The sequence below is a fragment of the Antennarius striatus genome, chromosome 7 (assembly GCF_040054535.1).
Source record: "Antennarius striatus isolate MH-2024 chromosome 7, ASM4005453v1, whole genome shotgun sequence".
Classification (NCBI taxonomy): Eukaryota; Metazoa; Chordata; class Actinopteri; order Lophiiformes; family Antennariidae; genus Antennarius; species Antennarius striatus.
The window spans coordinates 8307779-8327204 of record NC_090782.1 but is presented as its reverse complement, the minus strand read 5'-3'; the positions used below and the strand labels follow the sequence as shown (position 1 = coordinate 8327204).

Genomic DNA, 19426 nt, shown 5'->3' with positions numbered 1-19426 from the left:
TGACCTAAAAGCCTGTTGGTTTTTGTCAAGGTCACACTGATGTTGACTGAATACACAAGTCCAGCTGGCCAAGACCAGACCAAGTCAAACTCCTCACCACACGCAACAACCTGCGGCAATAGGCAACCCCACCCTCCTCATAAGTCTTAGTGAGGAGACACCTCCAAAGAATCACACCTAAAATCCAGAAATTCTCCCAGATGATAATAAAAGTTTGAACTGTGCAACTCGAAAGATTTTTTTTTTTTTCGGTATTTTTAAAAATAAATTAAGTTACTATTTTGGGCATAATTTTTCTTTGCTGGCCTCGAGGATTTCCATATAAGCCATCTTCCAGTCTTAATTCCTCCCATGTAGCTTTGGTAACCACTGTTTTATGATATCCAGTGATGTTAGTTGTCTCCAGTATGACCCGCTGGTCTCATTCTCGGTTACGATTTAGGTATGAATTTAACCTGGGTGATGAAAATTTTATGATGGGGATTTACAGTCTTGTTCAAAGTGTCTGTGATATTACATAGTAGGTTAACATCTAACCACCAGTGTTTGGTGGCAGTAAAGGTTACTTGTGCCTGCGCAATCGCGCACTGCTCGCACAGTTTCAGCACACAAGAAATTCTGTGCTTCGCATAAAATAAAATTCGACATAAGCGTAATGTGTTGTTAATGTTGTTCTGCTCGTATGTGAGTTGTGCATGATTGAGGCCCCGTCAACACGAGGCCGGAACTTTTTGAAAACACAACTTTTATGTTGCATTTACGCCTTCCGTCCACACGACAACACAGATATCCAGAACAAACTTTTTGAAAATGCTGGCCTAGGTGGATTTTTTTTAAAAACGCGGCGTCTGCTTTGTCGTGTGGAAGGTGTATCCGCAATTTTTTAAAAACGCTGACGTCTTGCCTGCGTCGAAAACCTCTGTGACGTCATATTTATGGGCCCATATTTACTGCCACCACATGGTTTGGCATGCTTATAGCCATCTTCGAAAACACACTGGTGCGTTTACGTGTGGACGGAGATTTTTTTGAAAACGCTGTCATGTGGACGCGGATCGTTTTCGATGCGTTTTTAAAAAGTTGCGTTTTCAAAAAAATCCGTTATCGTGTGGACGGGGCCTTAGTGAGATGTGGGGGGAGGGATAGTGTATAAAGTGAGTGCTAAGCGGAAGTTGAGAGGAGTTCTCAGTTCTGGATTGTTGCTTGTTAAGGCTGGACATTAAGAAGAAAAGTCCGTGGTTGTCATCCTTGCTCACATTACACGACACTAGGGGTGTCACAATATTAAATACGGTAATATCTAATATTTGACCTAATGTAGTTAACTATATCAATAATATTTTTTTCTGTACCATTTTGCATTTTAACTCAGTGAGTGACAGGTGTCCAACCAATGATCCAATAAGGTTTACTTGCACTACGCAGCCAATCATAGCATTGACGGTCCTGTGTGTGCAGGACCTTCTGTACAACCTGTGCAGATTAGTTAGTTAGTTAGTGACTGGAGACAAACGGTCAGCGACCCATCCACTCACCCAGCCAAAGTACAAAATAAATGTAGTTCTTTCAAGATGGAATGGCTGTTTGAGTATATGCAAATAGAAGAACAAGTGGTGAAACTGGGTGACATTTTTTCCTTTAGAGAAAGTTCAAAGCAAGAAGCAGACAAAGCCATTAACCTGGACAAGTGCACAACCATTTAGTCATGGTCATAGTCAACTTTATTGTCAAATGTACTATATATGCACAACATATACTACAGATGAAATTACAATCCTCTCAGACCCGCAGGCAGTAAAAAAACATGAAATAACCGCTCTAGCAGGAGAGAGAGTGAGTAGCCGCTGCATGTGCACATGCCCCCATCCTATCCTATCCCAATAGGAACCAAACCCAACAGAACCCTCCAGAGTAAGCATAAGTGATAGTGGCGGGGAAAAGCTTCCTCATTGAGGAAGAAACTCCAGACAGAACCCAGACTCTGGAGGGCGGTCATCCGCCTTGACCGGTTGGGTGGGAGAAGAAATATACTAGGGTTAGACACGGGACAAAGAAAAGAGAGAAAGATAGAGACAGAGTGGAAGATAGGCCAGATAGAATTTCCAGTCCAAATTGTGCTGTAGTAGCTGAAGTGGGGGCGGGATTTCCAGGCCTATGGATTTCCTGTCTTCCATAATTGTTCCCCACCTGTCGAGCAGAAACACAAAGACAGCGGCAGTATCTTGCATGGAAAAAACCTCCCACCACCCAACAATACTCATTGCCAGTTTGATCTCCCATCAATTAGCTTCCATAACAGGGACTGTACAAAAGTTATCAGAGTAGAAGTGGGAGTTAATGATTTTTAGCTTTACTCTCAATGAAAGAAAGCCGATTAATTAACCAAAAATCTGAGGTGGTTATTGCTCTGCTTCATGTTGACCACGTAATATACACTTAATCCTGAACCCTATAACAAAATGAACAAGGTATATTTAGTGACATACCAGGCTAGATGTTACTTTGATGAACAATAAGGTAAAATTTAAGTTGGATTTGTGCATATTCTAATGACATTTATTAAGGTTTTTTTTTAATTTATTTATGGATATTAATCATTAAAAGCAGTCACTACTAGATAATTTATTGGTAGTAGAAATGCTAATAAAAAACAGAGTAATTAGATATTTTACAGACAAAGAGTTACAGGCATTTACACTGTATCACAAACAACAGCACACATTATTGTGCAAAATGTGAATGTTTTAATGTGAACAAATTGTTATGTCAGGCCACAACCGGGCGGAAGCAGGACCCTCACATATTACATACTACTCATGAAGCACAATATTTTTGTTCATTTCAAGTGGGCCAAATCACTGACAGGTATATTAAAAGTAAACTAATGAAAATGGCTACTGTAGTTTAATTATTTAAATAAGCCATGTATCTTTCTATAATCCAAGGTATTGAAGTGTGATACTGGTGTGTGGCCACAGCGTGCACATGATGTTGCTCACTGTAGTCTTCAGTGTGCTCAGGAAGCTTGTGTGTTTGCCCAGATACATGAAAAATTAGAGGGAACATTGCTTGGCATGTGAGGCTAAGAGGTCACTTGTTTCCTCTGACATCTGATCTTGATCTTTGTTGCTCCTCCTGCTCTGATCTCTGAGTACATTAGGGCCAGTTGTTTCCAGATGAGATAGGATATTTCACCCTTCATCCAAAAAACATTTAAAGATAATGTTTTCTCTTAATTCCAAGCTTCTAGTCACTACTGCTGCAGTGCATAGCGTGACCAAATGATTTTAACTGTCAGCATACAGGTATGTGGGCAACAGTGAACCTAGGGTTATGATTTAAAGTGTCACAAAGAGTTGTTTTACATAGAAGAAAGACGGGGGTGATTATGGCTACATTGAGCCCTATAGCCGAGGGGATCTGCAGTCTCTTGTTTGATTACAGTCTGACTGTGAAACAAGACGTATTAAAAGAATTATTACTCAGACTTCACAATAGTCCCCCATCACTTCCTGACACACGCCTTTGAGGAGATTTATTTCACACTGGCCTGATTGCTGTTTCTATCTGCGTCTGTGTTTCTCTAATCGGGTTTGCGTGCTTACGTGCTCATGGATGTGCATCTGTCTGAAAGTGTATCTGTATCTGTGTCTCTGAAACAGACACCCTTCCATGCACATGGCGTTAAATATCAGTGTGCCTGGCACACTTGGAGTTAACACTTGTAATTTGAGGCACGTACAGAACTGAAAAAGCTGCAAGGAGGAAAACATGCTGGTTGTAGTTAAGCAGCTGCTCTGTCTGTTCTCTAAACTTTGGTGTCATTTTGTGTGTGGTGCTATATATGATTGTGTCTGCGCTCAGCCTGCCTGTGTCCATATGAATCAATGTGTTTGTATTGTCAGAAAGAGAAATATTGGAAAAAGCAGTAAATAACATAATCTAGCTATTAGGTTTTGTTCCCTGGCACGGACATACACTGTACACACCCTCACAAGGACATGACTCATGGGAAATTATACAAATTTTCACATAGCACAAGCAATGATACACCGTGTTCCCCTTCACAGCTACAAATGCAGGGGAGATTGAAAGACGTGTAATCCAATTTCCTTTGTGTATTATTGTTATTGGTAGATATCAAAATGCATCACAGGCGTATTATAAATCATCACACTATTTCATACTCAACAAAGGCTCCATTTCCATATGAACTTTGAAGTGAGGATGCATCTAGAGAGAGAACTGAAATGCATTTTTGAGACGGATATTTCAGCGCTAGCATTAGCAGAAGAAACAATTTACACGTTGTTTTCCATCAACTACATTCTGTTGGTCCCTTCTCAAAGACAGAGTGTGGGCCTTTTCTGCTGGCAGGAACAGACTGTTGAGTTGTTTGAGGTTCCACTGACTTGTTAAATTGTGCAGTTCCTTTTCTATTAAGAAGTCATTACCACCCAGGAGCTACATTTCACAATGCTCAAAAGACATGATTCCTTTACTTTGGTAATTCTCCCATAAAGCAAGAACAAAACAGGTAAATCTACTGCAACAGTCTTGCTTTGCATCACTGCTTGATTTCTCCATAATGGAGGGCAGAGGAAGAGATAAGTGTGATCTAATAATTCTTTTTTAACTTTTTTTATGTTGCAAATTGAAACAAATGTTAAAAAATGTGTTTCCTTTCCCCCCCCATATCTCCCTTGCAAGATAAACAGCACCTGGTAATGTGTATGAAACATTACCTTGATGAACAACCATGCGGTGCCGACTGAAAGTGAAGCCATTAAGCATAATATAAAAGACACACACTGTCAGTTTTCATTTGTCAGTATGGCATGACTACCGAGTTCTGGCAAAGTATCATCTTGTGTGTGTATTTGTATGGATGTGTGTGTTTGTGTGTGGCAGAATGTGGGTGTTACGTGTGTTCCTCAGTGACTTATATTACAAGCTTTACTCCTCTCCTGGATTCGTGTCCCGTTGTCTGTCATCAATCTCAGACCTATAAACACAGTGGTAAAAGTACAACAATGTGTGGGTGTCTGATTATTCCAACACTTCATGGGTGAGTTGTTGACAGCTAACTGATGCTTCCCCTTGGGTCGAGTGCACCTGAGACATCATAATCGAGAATCCTTTCCTGGTTTTGCAATACAGCCCAAACATGGGATTTCTACTATTTTCATAATGAAAGGAATATCACACAACAAATTATTTGATGGTGTCTGGCATGTTGCCATAGTTGAAAGCAGATGTTATGAATAACAAAAGATATAGAAAGAGCCGCTGCAGCACTACCAACAGATCAATACCCATCCCTCGCAAGGACTGCTACTTAGGCACTTCGACATCTCTGTGAAGAAGTGACTGCCTGCGAGGAATGTCCATCATAATACCTATGGGTTAATTCCTCTCAGCTTTCATTGAATCAAATTAAACCAAGCAACTGTAGAACACTAATAAGATTATTGTGTTGCTGGCAGGATTACGGGCCTACACGCGATGTACAAAGGAATAGTAGTGGTCGAAGAGGCCCCATTATATATGTACAAATTTCTCAGGAAAGCTTACATTCATGTTAGCACACACATACAGCTTTATTTGTAGTACTATCCTTTGTATTCTTTTTATTGCATCTCATTTTAATCAACTTGTCTGATGTACAGCTGTCTTGTACGATGGGTGCGTTCTTCACAAATCTTTCTCCAAATGAAAATACATGGGGAGAACAACCCATTATTCTGCGATAACCAAGTTTAGCTTTAATTACCTATTAAAAAAACTTCACAATGATTTATTTGTACATGTTGGGTCTCAACACTCCAGCAAACTGACAACTAAGCCTCTTGAGTGACGGGTGTAAACAGGATACAGTTGTTAGTTGACATGCTTAAGGCATGTACTTAAGTTACAGCAGATGCCTTTTTGATTTATTGGCAAAGGTTGCAAGCCCTTTATCTTAAATCATGTTTCTGAGCAGTAATTCATTTTCATTTTATTTCTGTCTGGAATGTAAGTTCCCTGCCCATGGAGAAAGGATGTCATCATTGTCATCTTTAATTCTTTAGAAATGAGAAACTTCTGCAGGGCCCTGGTTTCTTGGGAATCTTCTGGACGTTTGTCAAGCAATCCTGAAACTCTGTTGTACCAATTTTTGTGCAACATCACACGAGATAGTACATAAATTTTACCAGACACTTTCAAAGCATTTTTTGTGACCGTTGCTTTCACCTTGTGGGCCTTCTCAATGACTCATGAAACAGTTACCAATAAAAGGATATTGGTGCAGAACAGAGACAGCAGCTCTCCATAGTAACATTAGGGACACAGTGGTATTTTCACGACAGTAGTTCTTGCATAAAACAAAAATGTTTTGTTGTTTGACATTTTTTCATGAGAAAACAACTTTTTAGCTCCCTGAAAATAGGTTCCATTGTGGGATCTGAAAAAGCCATTTCCATTACTATGTAATCTGGCACAATGTGGTTCCTCTGAAAACTGCGACAATTTAGCCACAGATTGTCCATGATTATTTCATTTTCAGCCTGATAGACATTTTAGGACAGAACATCAAAAACCAATGGCAGACTACCCAGGTTAATTTGTGATCCATGATCTGTTTATTAATGCTTTTCTAATGCACCACTTCTCTGATCTTCATTCATTCATTCATTTTCCTGACCGCTTCATTCGCTTGCACGGGTCACAGGGAACTGGAGCCTATCCCGGCAGGCTTAGAGCGTGAGGCGGGGAAAATTCTGGCCTGACACCGGTGCACCGCAGTGCTACAGAGACAGACAAACACACACACACACACACACACACACACACACACACACACACACACACACACACACACAAACACACACACACACACACACACACACACACACACACACACACACACACAATCATACCTACGGGCAATTTGGAATGGCCAATTAACTTGAAGCGCATGTTTTTTGAGGTGGGAGGAAGCCGCACCCGCCTGATCTTATACGTTTTTAATTTGAAGAAATCGTCATCACTAAACACCGACCTGGCACCAGTTGTATTCCACATTATTTTCAGTAATTTTTACAAATCATCTGCAAGAGAATCTTTTTTCTACAACACTGCCATACAGTAGACTTAGAGAAAAAAAAGAACAGTAGAAAAGTTACATTCTTAGCAAAGATGTCATATAATGGATGTTTTAAGAACACCTCTGTTGAGTGTTATGTAAAAGGATACAGGTGGAGGGACAGGAAGAGACTGAAGTGAAGCCAGGCAATCAAATTTGGCTTCAACCAGTCAGTCAGCTGTGTAGATCTTCATGTCACTTGCCTGTTGGTGTGTCTGTGTGTAGTTTTATACCTCCATCACTAGACGGGAGAGCAGAGAGCTCACATCTTCTCTGGTCAATAGAGCCTAATTCGCCACAGGTAGCAGCCAGCCTCAAATGCGATTTCCCTTCAGCTCACCTGTGCTGAAGCCTCTAATCCACACTGTGGGGCCTAGGGTGATAGTAGAAATGTGGAAGGGGGCAATCGGGGTTGCTGCTATCAGCCAGACCTATTATCAAATGGAGGTGATAGATATGGAAGTGTTGCTGTCTGGAGCCTGGCTGCCTCTCCTCTAACTGTCTTCTTATTGTCCAACTCGGCCTAGTTGTCTCTGAATGTTCCTGTCATCACCCTCTATTTGTGCCTCTACTTTCTACACCCCCACCCCCTTCTCTTTCTCTGTTTCCCTGTCTCCTGCCTCTGACTCCCTCCTCTCTTTGATTCTGTCTCATCAGTGTTTTCACTACTGGTTGTACAACTGAGAGAGACCGCGCTCAGCTCATGCAGTGCAACAGCACCTCTTCACATTTTCTGCATGCTCTACAGGCAGCCTAATGGAGGAAATCAAAGTACTCAAATGTGATTAGATTCAGTATGCACATTGCATTCCAATCAGAGCGGCTTTCACTGATGTAGCTTGTCCTTTTAAATTTGCCAAACAAATACTTTTTTCCAATGGAGGTGCTGCTTTCTTTTTGTACTTGGTGATGTAGATCACATTTATATGAAATTGAGTTTATCAACATTTTATTTGTGAAACTCTCAATGTAATCACAGTGCTACTCATAATGCTCAGGTGAATCGCATAAAAATGTCTTCACGTATTTTCCTTAGTGTCTCATGTTAAATGTAAAGAGTGCACTATTTTTTCCTTCCCTGGACTGAAATATATTGTTTTTGCCTGGGGCATTGCATGACTAACTGCACACCTGCTTCATCAGAGTATGAGTTGCAGGAAGAAACAACTGTAAAATGAATGTTCAGGCACCATGGCTACACGTACACATTATGTGTTGTTCTAGTGAAATTTAATCAGCCATGCCACAAAATCTCTGAGGCAAGAATGATTGCCAGGCATGAGGATGTTGCTGTAATTATTGTCTTGTTCACTGCAGAGTGAGTGCCTTGTATAAACCATAGTCAACGGGAAGGCAAATACGCCTGATGCACAAAGCACTTTGAAGCAATTTACACAACAGGATACTTTGATGTATAAGCAGTACAGTGTTGAGGATATAAAAAAAAAAACATTTGAATTTTTCTTACAGTGGAGTAGCCGTTAATGTTTATTGGTTCAGAGGGTCACCTGCCTATCAGAAGGTCAAAACTGTAATATCTTGAGTGAAATACTTCATCAACTCCACATTATACTGTATGTACCAGGGATGTCACACTAATGAGCTGACCTTCCACTGCAACTGCATTTAAAACAGTCAAGTTACAATAAATTCACCAGTGTCTGAAATGACTTCTTTTTTTTGTGTTATTACTAGCACTGAATACTGTTTTCCTCATGCCTGACACATATATGTGTCATCACATAATACTGTGCCTTCTGAACAAAATACATCTGTCTCTTTCCAGCACCACCCCTGTTTGAAGTTACAGTGTCCCCTCAGCCTCAGAAAACTACAGCCACCACCACAACAACAACAACTGCGCACTGGGGTGTGGCTAACACTACCACTACAATAGGACCCAAGGAGGGCAGTAGGGGAGTACCCAAGCCACCTCCTGTGATTCCACAGACTACTTCCCCTCCACCCCTCGAGTCCTTCCCTTTACCTGAGCGCTTCTGTAAGGCCACCGAGGAAAGAGACATAACGTGGCCACAGACCCCGAGGGGCATGCTTGTGGAGCGGCCTTGTCCTAAGGGAACACGAGGTAAACAGGGCTCCTTCTCACCTGAGGGCTGTGTGCTCGCTGCTTTCAGTATGACCTGAGGTATCCCAAGATAATATCCTTAAGTTTGTTAGATTTTCCTGATGCTTACAAGGATCTTTTTAACAATTATTTTTAACAGGAGCTTAAGGTAATGTGTTCAGGGAATCATCAGACAGATTAGAATGGTGTTTAGCATTGTCATTCCAGGTCAAAACATGATTTAGCACGGTCGGGTTGCAGAGGAGTGGGCTCAGCTGTTTCTCCTGCAGCTTGCACGAAGACGTGCATCCCTCATTTGATTGTGTGAGAATGTGTTAGCGCTTGGAGTTCATCAGACTCAGGGCTAATTAGGTTGGAGAGGGGAAATGTTGTCACTGTGTAGCAAAAACAGGAACATGCTATTAAAAATATTTACAAAAATTATTTTCTATAAACAAAATACAGTTTTTGAGATGACTGGGTTTATTAATTGTAGTTTAATGTCTGTAGATTTTCATTAATCTAACAGGTTTTACAAGACCAGCATAGTCACAAAAACATCAGGGATTGTATTTCTCTTTACACACATCCAATCCTTCTCTGGTTTTGCGTTTGCATCAAAGACACACAGTAGATTTGGATGTTTGTAAATGTCTTGTTCCTCTTATCTACTGTGTATCTGTCTCCTTTCTGCCTTTTGTAGGCCTTCAGGACAAAATGAATCTGATTTGAATTGTGTGAGCCTGACAAGGCTGTTCTTGTTTTCCCTGCTAGGCACAGCTTCTTATTTATGTGTCCTTTCCAATGGGACCTGGCACCCCAAGGGCCCTGATCTCAGCAACTGTACCTCCCACTGGGTCAACCAAGTGGCCCAAAAGGTTTGTACAGAACAGGATAGACAGAATGATGTTAATACATAATTACAGAAGGATCGCTACACCTATACTTGTATTTATTCGCTACAATTGAACCATTTTTACATGGACTGGAACAGAGCTGGCTCTGACTCATTTGAAAGAAGAATTTCTCATCTATAAAAGAGTTTTGGGAATGAGGTGTTTATTTTATGAAAATAAGTTGGAAGCTAGAAATCATATACATAATGGAAAATTATGAATACTGCTGATCAGTAAATTTATAGGGAATAAATCTTGCATTTGGCTCCAATCTAAAGCATTTTTTTTTAACTTCGATTAGTGAAAAGAAACTGCTACTATGGCAACATTAAACCATATTTTCACTACTGGCCTTTCAAGGACACCTTTCAAGTGTGGTTTGATATTAGAAACGTGGCTGCAAAGACACCTTCAAGTCTGTGTTTACGCATTTTAATTAACATTATTCACACCTCCTCAAACAGATTCGCAGCGGTGAAAATGCGGCTAACTTGGCCAATGAGTTAGCCAAGCACACGAAAGGCCCGATCTTCGCCGGAGATGTCAGCTCCTCTGTGCGCCTGATGGAGCAGCTGGTGGACATTCTGGATGCTCAGCTGCAAGAACTCAGACCCAGTGAGAAGGATTCTGCTGGACGGAGCTTCAACAAGGTAAATAGATCTGGAAAAAAAAAAAGCCTATCTTTCATCTCTTGAATACAGAGATCATTTCTTACCAATTCTCTCTGCACTGCACTCCTTGAAGAAGTTACAACCGTTGCATGATAAATGAGAATATAGGTTCACCAAAAAAAAAAAAAAGAAAAACCCATAACAACACACTATTCAAGATTAAGTGTACTTCTTCTTAATCACATGAGGAGCCTGAAACATAAAATTTTTTTTAAAAAATTAAAAAAAGTTTTGATCTTTTCGACTTTTGATCTTTCAGTAATAGATTTTTTCTATAATATTGGCTCTAATGTGACACTACTATAATATGTCTGCAGGTTCTACAGTAGAAGACATTGCATGACCCAAATATGAGTTAAAGAACTTTTACACTCTGTTGAGCAGGCCAGCTGCACTTGCAGTGCAGAAGAAAATGACTGTATATCGTATACAGTTTGTATATTGTCTAAACATATGCAAATTATGTGTCAATTTTTTTGTCTGCTCTTTTTCTTTTTTAATAAAAAAAAAAGCTTCAAAAACGAGAAAGGACATGCAGAGCATACATGAAGGTACTGGGGTGATGATTCTGTTCTCTCTGCTTGCTGCCGTCCCCTCCTCTATTCCTGTGCTACTGTATTTGTCCTGGCCCAAGTTCAGCAGCATGCACCGTATGTCCTGTTGTGTTCTCCCTCCTCCCTGTGACTCCTGCCTACATGAGTAACTTTCTCACACACAGACACCATCGGACCCAAACAGTTTTTTTCAGAGAAAATCTCCAGCAGCTGGGTTTGCTGGGGTTCTTCACATGAATGTGTCTTTTTTTTTCTACTCTGCGCATTGGCAGCTATTTTCTATTTTGATTTTCATTCTGTTTTTTCATGTGTTTTCTAAGTGTCAGCTCAAGATTGCACGTCTGGAATCTAAACACCACAACCCAAACAAATATCCTGCTCTTACATTCCTCTCATCCATTTGCTGAAGGATTTACCACTTTATTACAATTTCCTCTTTAATATGAGACACACGTTTTATATGGATTGCTCCTAAATATTGTAAAAAAACATGGTCATTTATGATTTATTCAAACCTTTATTCCCTGACCTTTCACCAAGATAGTTTTAAATTGTTTCACAAAGACATAAAAGTCATTTGTTTCATAAATTAAAGGTGAAGAGCTTTAGCTGTATCTGGCTAATAAGGTTAGTCAGGTCAATCCAGTTTTCCCCCTTCTCCTCAAATGCGATCAGGTTGGGTTTACACCGCAAAGTATTTTGGCCATGTACTATATCCGTCGACCATTAGGGAGATCTGTGTCCTCCACCTGCCACCAAAGTCACCCCCTGTAATGCAGATATCTCCCTTAGGAAGGTATTAAAATGGATTGAGCTTATTGGCCAGTCAATTGGCCATGATCTCATGAAAAAGAAAAGAGCAAAGGTAAAAACATACATGTGACATCAAAATGTGACATCATTTTAATTATTTATTTTTGTCACAACATTTTGATCTGAAGTCAGACGTAGTGACAAGGTTAGAAAAGTAAATCGATGTAAATGAGAGCATAAATTTCACCAATGACAGCATCAGAGGATCTTGGATAAAGATTGCTGAGTCAGCCGTATCGGACATCTGCCATACTTGATGCAGCGTCACCGTAGCCACCCCCCACCTTTCCCGCCAGCCATCACCAGTATTGATTTCCTGATTAGACACATTGATTTAATTGTTTCCTGAAGAAAACCCACCGTCTGTGCTGTCCGTAGCGAGTTCTCCAAGTGGCATAAAGTTAACATATCTGTCATGTTTTGCTTTGCATACACACGCTTGTCCTTTTTAGTGCTTTTGAAGGAGGTCTGCAAAAGTTTGTTCAAGCTCACAATGGGTCAAAAGTTAAAGAAAAGCAAAGTTTCTACCTGCCAAATACTGTAGTTTGTGATTAGAGAATTTTAATTAAGAACAGCTTTTGGTTCTTTGACTTTGATCAGGCCATCTCTTAACATCTTCCTATTGGACGGAACTGATAGGCTCAATAATACACTGTGACCCTGTTGTAATGTCCTTGAAAAAGAAACAGAATCTGCTCCATCTGCTCCAGCTTCACTCCCACTGCAGTTCCTCAGCAGAGATCAATACAATTGAGGATTTTTTTTTATTCAGTAAATGTCTATAATTTTTTCATATTGTTGTGTATATCATCTATAAATACATATCTTGTTAGATTACTTTTCTTCATGCATTCATTCTAATACCCACAGATGTGATGCTTCGTTTTGTTTTTGTTTTTACATTTCCACGCCTGCACGTCACTCCTATTCTCTTATTATATATATATAATAAATATATATATATATATATATATATATATATATATATATATAAATATATATATATATATATATATATATATATATAATTGTTTGTCTGATTGAATGCAGGCTATTGTGGATACGGTAGATAACCTTCTGCGACCAGAGGCCTTGAAGTCTTGGCAGGACATGAACAGTACAGAACAGACACACGCAGCCACGATGTTACTAGATACCTTGGAGGAGGGGGCTTTTGTGCTTGCAGACAACCTCATGGAACCAGCCATTGTCAAAGTTCCTGCAGACAATATAAGTAAGTAAAACTAGATTTTGTGGTAAGGACATGACATGTGCTCTGGATTGATGTGCACTCAGTTAATTTGATTACTTCCAGCTCATTGAGAGAGTAACTCTAGTGACAGGAAAACAAAACCACCACATAAAAAAGGACTCTGTTTTCATAATAAGCGTTTAAACCTCGAGGGAACAGAAAAAAATAGTGCATATTAGGTTTAACGAGTCGCTTACTGACAAAATGATGAATATCAGACAATTAAATAGACTGGATTCTTTGATTGCGTACGCTTAGTTTATAAATGTGTGCGTCTAGACCTTGTAACTCTATACATTAATGTGAACATTAGCCTGCTGTTGAGTCAGAAAAAGCCCATTGTTTATCCACAACCGCCTCCTCATTTTCTTCTGCTGTTAGACCTTATAAGGAAGGCTTCTCTTTTGTTTGTAGTGCTGGTTTATTGCTATTAGTGAGAATCTCACTTGGTTGAAATGATCACTATGTCATCAACATTTTTATTGAGTAGCTCCCTGTAACAGAGAATTTGTGTGTCAGTAGTTTTGTCTGTGCCAACACTTCAGTTTGTGTAGTAATATCAGGAACAAAGCGTTTGTGTTCTCCACTGAACTGACAAATGTCAATCCATGGTCCTTTAATCTTTCTTCTGTTACCTGTCCCCTGCATCCCCTGCTCCGGGCAGTCCTAGATGTGTATGTACTCAGCACGGATGGCCAGGTCCAGGATTTTAAATTTCCACAATCCAGCGAGGGTGGCATCTCAATCCAGCTGTCAGCCAACACTGTCAAGCTCAACAGCAGAAATGGTAAGCACGTCTTAAACACACTCAACGCAAAGACAGAAACTAGGTCAAGACAGTACTTCTTGCTCTAGGAGCAGATGAATGCTTATTCAGTATGTGTGAAACTGAGGATTGTGAGTATGTGTTTGACATTTGCTCCGAGCCTTGTTTCTGTGAGAAAGCAACAAGTCTGTATTAGTGTCAGAGCCCAACAAAAGCATTTATCTCAGAAACCCAGAGTTTGTATTTTTCGTTTAAGGATGAGAGGCCGCTTCTTACTGTTTTTCTTTGAATCCTAATTTGAATTCATTACATTAGTGTACCGATTTTATGTAATTGTTTTAATTTTATTGTGCGGATTTTGTATGATTTCTTTTTCTTCATACATTATCTGAGTTCATCTTGATTTTTTTTTTGTTTTCATTTTTTGATGTCTGTCCACACCTTTTGCTCTACAGGAGTTGCCAAGCTGGTTTTTGTGCTCTACAAAAACCTGAGCCAGTTCCTCAGCGCAGAAAATGCCACTATCAAGATGGCCAACGAGGCTTACGGCCGCAACTCGTCTGTGGCTGTCAACTCCGACATCATTGCTGCCTCAATCAACAAAGAGTCCAGCCGTGTATTCATTAATGACCCAGTGATTTTTACCCTGAAGCACATTAATGTGAGTCTCCCTGCTGCAGTGAGTGAAGAAGTCATATTAAAAACACCAGGAGGGAACATCCAGAGTAGACAGAGATCTGCAATTTGAATTGTAAATGTCTAGCTAGGTCAGTCTGCAGTTTATTTAAGTCATTGAACATCAAATTAAAGGAGTCTTTAGAACCTAAGTGAATTCTTAATGAAAACTAATTCTTTAATCAACATCAGGATATAAATGATACCCATTTTCTTTTATAGTGGGGGAAATTAACTCCTAGATTAGGCATACAATCTAGGATGAAATTACTGGAGCACCAATTATCTTTAGTCTTTTAAAGTTGTCACTAGAGTTCCCAGAGGGCCACGCGTGACTCCATTCTTTATCAGAGAAATTGTGCAATTCCAAAGACATGCCGTCAAACAATTATGCCTCTCTGTTATTAAGGCCTCATATACCCAACTATGCTCCAGTTGATTTGGCAAGCATGTGCCAAATGAGATACAACATATGAATTGCTTCATAAGAGCTGTGAAGTGAAAAATCCTCATCCACATCAGTGTGGAAAAATACTTTGTATGAGTAGGGGGTAAATGGCCTCTGTGTTCTACATGTGCTTCAATTTCAGGCAGTCAATTATTTCGACACTTAACCATATCTCTTGTTATCTGCAGATGGAGCACTACTTCAACTCCAATTGCTCCTTCTGGAATTACTCTGAGAGGAGCATGATGGGCTACTGGTCCACCCAAGGCTGCAAACTGCTGGAATCCAATAAAACGCACACAACCTGCTCCTGCAACCATCTCACCAACTTTGCTATCATCATGGCCCATCGTGAAATCTCAGTATGTCCATTTTATTTTATTTAGACCGACCTCTCCCTCTAACGTCTCTAATGTCAGCGTCTGCCATTTCACAAACACATTCTCTTCTATCACCCCCCAGGGTAACAACATAGGGCACGAGCTGCTTCTGACCGTCATCACTCGAGTCGGTATTGTGGTGTCCCTCGTCTGCCTCGCCATCAGCATCTTCACCTTCTGCTTCTTCCGGGGCCTGCAGAGCGATCGCAATACCATCCACAAGAACTTGTGCATCAACCTCTTCATTGCCGAGTTAATATTCCTAATTGGTATTGATATGACGGAACCTTCGGTAAGCGGGAGCAATTGTAACTTATTGATTTGGTTTTGATTCATTCCAGTTCACTTTATCATTCCTCAATCCCAAAACAAAACAACCCTTTAAAGAGTGAAATGAATAAGACTAAGCATTACTCTTTCTAACCTTCGCTCTGTCACCTAAAGTGGCACGAGTAGGTCAGCACCATCAATATAATTCGCTAAGGAGCCACCTCTTCTCTTGGCAGTTTTTTTTTCTTTTTTCACTTGGAAAGGGGGTTGTGATGGGTTAACCTGCATCCATACCTTTTATCACCTACGTTTTCCTTCAGATCTCCTGAAACACAAAAGTGTTTTATCCACACAAAGTTGTAAAGCGATGCAGGTGGGCACTAAGACTAAATGTTATGTCTGTAGTCTTAAAAAATGATTAAGAAATATTTTCCTCTTTAACTGAATGACAAATATACTCAAAGTTAGATAATATTTAGTGAAGAATATTAATTTTAGTGTGACTGAGTGAGCAACAGCAGTAAATGTTGATTTAAGTGGTTTTTAATAAAAGATAGTGTATGATTGTACATTTTTACACCAATAACACCATTTGCTATTCTTAAAAAATACCTCAAATGAATCTCAAACCTCCCTATTTTAATAATCGGTGATTGCATTGCTTGTTCTTGTTTTTCCTTAAACAAGCTTTACTCATCCAATTCTTAGATCGGATGTGCCATCATTGCTGGGATCCTCCACTTCTTCTTCCTGGCTTCCTTCTCCTGGATGTGTCTTGAAGGGGTCCAGCTGTACCTTATGCTCGTTGAAGTGTTTGAGAGTGAATACTCACGGAAAAAGTACTATTATGTGTCCGGTTACCTTTTCCCAGCCATCGTTGTCGGCGTCTCTGCAGCTATCGACTGTAAGAGCTACGGGACTGAGAAGGCGTAAGTGCAGCTTTTTGAATAAGTCTTTAGAAATGCTGAGCAGGCGCACTGGGTTCTGCACTGTATGGGATTACCTACCATCTCTCTGTCACCTTTTGAAAAGAATACTATTCATCATGTCTGCCAGCACCTTATGTGTTTCTTTAGACATTACACAAAAAATGAAATCACCGAACTACTTTTGTCGGAGATGGTCAGCTGTTCAATTTTTTATGTTCAATTTTTTATGCCCAACGCTGTGGTTTCAGGGGGCTGCAGTTGCATTAAAACCTTTCTCCTTAAAGGCCCTCTTGTGACCTCTTGTTTGTAAATGCTCTCTTCAAGAGGATAGCACCGTTCACAAAAAGCCTTTTACATAGATTAATGGCCATATCTCAAATTAGACCAGCTATCAACTTGGACTACTTGGGGTCCTCTCTGTTTTCCTCAACTATAATAATGTTCAACTTCTGACAGAAGCATTTAAAGCATTTCAGTGTAATTATTAATTGCAAATTACACCACGTCATTAGTCCAAGCAGCATGAAAAAGGTATCAATTTTTATGTGTGCTCAACCTAAGCTGAAATTAATGTTTCATTTTCCTAGGTGCTGGCTAAGTGTGGACAATCATTTCATATGGAGTTTTATAGGACCTGTCACCTTTATCATCATGGTAAGCGGTCTTATTTTTCTTTGAATACTCAGAATGACAGATTAAGGATTGGACCGAGGGGCTGAGATGAAGGACAGAGATTGGAGAAATCAGATGATTCAGCTGAAGAATAAGTCAGCCAGAATTTTGCTCCTCAGTCTCCCCGGTGGTGACAGGTAAATTTTGTGTCAAAGACAGATTTTCGAGGCATCAATTCTCCCCGCCTCTCACCACCTGACAGATTAGGATTTGATAGTGTACTTTAACCTCTCATTTACACAACGAACATGAAGTCTCATGGATTAATAAATGGCCTTGAGGTGTCCTGCTTTTTTCCTCTTCCTACATCAGCATCATTTTTGCTTGTTTGTTTGTGTGTGTGTGTGTGTGTGTGTGTGTGTGTGTGTGTGTGTGTGTGTGTGTGTGTGTGTGTGTGTGTGTGTCTTAAGTAAATACCATATGCCAGTGTAGGCGAGAAGAAGAAAAGCAAAGGCACCTCTCTGTTTAGTCAGGGTGAAGGACATATAGCATATGATGATGACATATGTCCCATTGAGACATGCAATTATTTACTGGTCATGACATTATTATCTTCCGCTCCATCAGAGAGGCTCAGACGAATGAGACCTTCGGGAGTCTTGCCCCACCCCCACCAACACCCTCTCCGCCGACCCCCACACACACAGACATAAACACAGAAAAATAGCAGGTGGTATTCTTCAGATATTTCCTGTCGGATCAACACACCATGTATTGCTTTGCCCTATTGTACACCAAGGGATGGGGAAGCTATGCAAACTCGTCTTACTGCCGCACAGGGAGGACAGTGGTATTTGTTCAGCATCGCATTCATTATCCAGCGTACTGTATCTCTAAATGCAGCAACCTCTGTTGAACATCAAACCGACACAGAAAAAATATTGGAGAGAAGGGGCACTAGTGTCAAATACCAGTGAGTCTCCACGCACCATCGGTATACTGCTCAGAGCTTTTCAAAGTCAATATGTTATACAGCTTTGTCTGTCTAACGGAATAACCTACACAGCATTTGGGACCCAATCATCATTAATAAAGTTATTGCCGATCTGGTCATATCAAACCAAGAAATACCTGCTAATTCCCTCACCCTGGCAAGCATCTGGAGTCATGTTTTTATCCAGAGACGTTTATAATCCATAACAGATTCATATCTTTTTAAATAATTAATAGTTATCCTAACCTGCATGGAAACCTAGAAAAAAATAAAAATGTTATTAAATCTTTCAAGATCACCCTCACATAAAACTACATTAAAGTATGTTAAACATTTCAAGATATGTTGCGAACAATAATCAGAGGAATTAAAGACATATGGGGACAATGGCCTGCGATACAGACAATGCCACTCAGTGTAGCTGTTAAAAAATGGAGGCAGAATTGTGTGGGAGGCCTAATGAATATCAGTGTTGGATGTAATGCTCTTTTTTCTGCATAACAGAAATAGGTGATGTTTTTTAACTTAGCTCAGGATGAGCTTCTCTTTGGGTTAAAGTTAGCAATATATTAAAACAAAATGAAACAAGGGTTCTTTGTATCTCAGATTCAGGATTATATCCTTTCCCTTAACTGGGTGCTCATTGTTTTCTGACTGTGCGCTGCTTCTTGTATGATTTGCAAGAGGAAAATGTTCTGTGGTGAAAAGTAAGATCAGGATCCCTACGGTGATGACTGGAGAGGGAAAATCATGACCCTGTGAGGAGTTAATGTATTGTAGCAGAGCTAATATGTGGCAGGAATGAGGTTTTGCAACACTGTGCTCAGACATCGCAAACCATTCCTCTGATTCTGTGCAACAATTGACTCAAAAAGACAAAGTACTGTAGAAAGGGGCATCTCGGGGGAGCATGCTGGAGCAAGGTTTGTATACACCATCCGTGACCCTGGTTTCTCTACAAATTGGCTTTGTCCT

At 40.1% G+C, this 19426-nt stretch overlaps 1 protein-coding gene across 19 annotated transcripts in view; it reads left to right on the top strand.

Moving 5' to 3' along the window:
- adgrl2a (adhesion G protein-coupled receptor L2a) overlaps positions 1-19426 on the top strand; it is a 99083-nt gene that overhangs the window by 67261 nt on the left and 12396 nt on the right. For 16 of the 19 annotated variants that reach the window (XM_068318808.1, XM_068318809.1, XM_068318813.1 and 13 more), the window contains 11 exons: positions 8913-9212; positions 9966-10069; positions 10552-10737; positions 11271-11309; positions 13176-13359; positions 14042-14164; positions 14599-14804; positions 15455-15628; positions 15729-15938; positions 16625-16845; positions 17433-17499. In XM_068318808.1, the coding sequence (XP_068174909.1) occupies positions 8913-9212; positions 9966-10069; positions 10552-10737; positions 11271-11309; positions 13176-13359; positions 14042-14164; positions 14599-14804; positions 15455-15628; positions 15729-15938; positions 16625-16845; positions 17433-17499 (1814 nt within the window). The remainder of the gene's footprint in view (positions 1-8912; positions 9213-9965; positions 10070-10551; positions 10738-11270; positions 11310-13175; positions 13360-14041; positions 14165-14598; positions 14805-15454; positions 15629-15728; positions 15939-16624; positions 16846-17432; positions 17500-19426) is intronic. The other 3 variants (XM_068318811.1, XM_068318810.1, XM_068318815.1) reach the window with 1 other exon arrangement.